The 3,041-nt window shown below is 38.0% G+C and overlaps 1 protein-coding gene across 1 annotated transcript; it reads left to right on the forward strand.

The window, feature by feature from the left end:
• Positions 1 to 390: 390 nt before the first annotated feature.
• Positions 391 to 2,737, forward strand: LOC108299056 (acidic leucine-rich nuclear phosphoprotein 32 family member E-like; the record flags this gene model as incomplete). The annotated part of the gene is made up of 4 exons (XM_017521472.1): positions 391 to 556; positions 641 to 672; positions 1,270 to 1,392; positions 2,543 to 2,737. Coding segments are annotated over 4 exons (501 nt in total), but the record flags the coding sequence as incomplete, so codon positions are not given.
• Positions 2,738 to 3,041: the final 304 nt, after the last annotated feature.

Below are 3,041 nucleotides of genomic sequence, written 5' to 3' on the forward strand. Positions count from 1 at the left end.
AAAAAAAAAAAAAAAAAAAAAAAAAAGAAAAGAAAAGAAATAACATAGCCGGGTACGGTGGCCCACGCCTGTAATCCCAGCACTTTCGGAGGCCGAGGTGGGCGGATCACGAGGTCAGGAGATTGACACCATCCTGGCCAACATGGTGAAACCCCGTCTCTGCTGAAAATATAAAAATTAGCTGGGTGTGGTGGCATGTGCCTGTAATCCCAGCTACTCGCGAGGCTGAGGCAGGAGAATCGCTTGAATCCGGGAGGTGGAGGTTGTAGTGAGCTGAGATGGCGCCACTGAACTCTAGCCTGGTGACAGAGCTAGACTCCGTCTCAAAAAAAAAAATAAATAAAATGGTATTTTAAGTCTTGAATGTAAGTTTTAACTTTACTTTTCCAGCAAAATCTTAAAAATTTGAAAAGTCTTGACCTGTTTAACTGCGAGATCACAAACCTGGAAGATTATAGAGAAAGTATTTTTGAACTGCTGCAGCAAATCACATACTTAGATGGATTTGATCAGGAGGATAATGAAGCACCAGACTCTGAAGAGGAGGATGATGAGGGTAATAATTTTTAATATTCATAAGCGTGTCATAATTGTAGCCTCTGCTCTCGCTGTGCAAATTAGATTGGGCCTGGAAATTTAGGTGTGGGAAAAAAAACCCACAACAAGATATTAGTAAGACAAGAAAAAATTAACTCATAGCTCTAGCTGATATTTCTTCTTTTAGATTTCCTATAGTTTCAGGGATTTAATGACTATTATAACATGAAGCTCTGTGAAATTTTATATCTGTAGAAAGTTGTACACCCAGTAAAAGTGGCAACCTCTTAAATAGTATGTTTTTAAAAAAAGAACCACTTATAATAGCCAAAAAGTAGAAAGAACCCAAGTGTCTATCAACTGATGAATGAATTTAAAAAATGTGATTTATATAGTGCAATATTATTCCACCATAAATATGACTGATACATGCTACTGATGTACTGAAGCACTGATACATGCTACATGAATGAACGTTCAAGATGTTCTGCTAAGTGAAAGAGGAGAGACACAAAAGGCCACATATTGTTTGACTTCATTTATATTGAAAGTTCATGGGAGGCTGAGGCAGGAGAATTGCTTGAACCCAGGAGATGGAGGTTGCAGTGGGTGGAGACTGCACACTGCACTCCAGCCTGGGCGACAGAGCGAGACTCTGCCTCCAAAAAAAAAAAAAAACTCTGATATGCTACGTTAACTATTCTTTGTTTTCTTCCTGTGTTTAATATATAGTTAGAGCTTAGTGACAATATAATTTCCGGAGGCTTGGAAGTCCTGGCAGAGAAATGTCCAAATCTTACCTACCTCAATCTGAGTGGAAACAAAATAAAAGATCTCAGTACAGTAGAAGCTCTGGTAAGTGGAACGGTTTTGTCTCTGGACTTGCTTTTTCTGGTTAAATTTTCTGAGATTTGTGTCTTAACTAATTTCTATTTAACTCTTGAAACTCCTGAATTTTTTGTATGTTATGATCTAGGCAGTTACTGCTTTCTTTTCCTTTAGAGCAAAATATGCAGATGAATTTTTAAATCAATGAAAAATTTAACCGTCAACTTTAAGGAGTTGACTATCTGGTTTAAAAATTTCCAGTATTTTTTTTTTTTTTTTTTTTTTTTTTTTTTTCCTTTGCCTTCCTTCTTGATTATTTTTTGAGTTATTTTATTATTTACCTCCTTCTTTCTTGGTGTGAGGGAAGGAAAAGCAAAAATGACACTTATTGCTCTGATTTTGAAAAAAGATTGGAGGCCGGGTACAGTGGTTTATTACTGTAATCCCAGCACTTTGGGAGGCAGAGGTGGGAGGATCGCTTGAGTCCAGCAGCTTGAGACCCTGTCTCATAGTGAGACCCTGTCTCTACAGAAATAAAAAATAAAAAAAAATTAGCCAGGTGAGCTGGTTGTGATTGATAATAATAGCCCTTAATTATAAAACTCTAAAAAATACAAAAATCATTCTTAATTTCAAATATATATTTTCTGGATCATGAATTGAAAAGAGGCCGGGTGCGGTGGCTCAAGCCTGTAATCCCAGCACTTTGGGAGGCCGAGGCGGGTGGATCACGAGGTCAAGAGATCAAGACCATCCTGGTCAACATGGTGAAACCCCGTCTCTACTNAAAAAAAAAAAAAAAAAAAAAAAAAAGAAAAGAAAAGAAATAACATAGCCGGGTACGGTGGCCCACGCCTGTAATCCCAGCACTTTCGGAGGCCGAGGTGGGCGGATCACGAGGTCAGGAGATTGACACCATCCTGGCCAACATGGTGAAACCCCGTCTCTGCTGAAAATATAAAAATTAGCTGGGTGTGGTGGCATGTGCCTGTAATCCCAGCTACTCGCGAGGCTGAGGCAGGAGAATCGCTTGAATCCGGGAGGTGGAGGTTGTAGTGAGCTGAGATGGCGCCACTGAACTCTAGCCTGGTGACAGAGCTAGACTCCGTCTCAAAAAAAAAAATAAATAAAATGGTATTTTAAGTCTTGAATGTAAGTTTTAACTTTACTTTTCCAGCAAAATCTTAAAAATTTGAAAAGTCTTGACCTGTTTAACTGCGAGATCACAAACCTGGAAGATTATAGAGAAAGTATTTTTGAACTGCTGCAGCAAATCACATACTTAGATGGATTTGATCAGGAGGATAATGAAGCACCAGACTCTGAAGAGGAGGATGATGAGGGTAATAATTTTTAATATTCATAAGCGTGTCATAATTGTAGCCTCTGCTCTCGCTGTGCAAATTAGATTGGGCCTGGAAATTTAGGTGTGGGAAAAAAAACCCACAACAAGATATTAGTAAGACAAGAAAAAATTAACTCATAGCTCTAGCTGATATTTCTTCTTTTAGATTTCCTATAGTTTCAGGGATTTAATGACTATTATAACATGAAGCTCTGTGAAATTTTATATCTGTAGAAAGTTGTACACCCAGTAAAAGTGGCAACCTCTTAAATAGTATGTTTTTAAAAAAAGAACCACTTATAATAGCCAAAAAGTAGAAAGAACCCAAGTG

Source organism: Cebus imitator, unplaced genomic scaffold (genome assembly GCF_001604975.1).
Source record: "Cebus imitator isolate Cc_AM_T3 unplaced genomic scaffold, Cebus_imitator-1.0 Scaffold1600, whole genome shotgun sequence".
Classification (NCBI taxonomy): Eukaryota; Metazoa; Chordata; class Mammalia; order Primates; family Cebidae; genus Cebus; species Cebus imitator.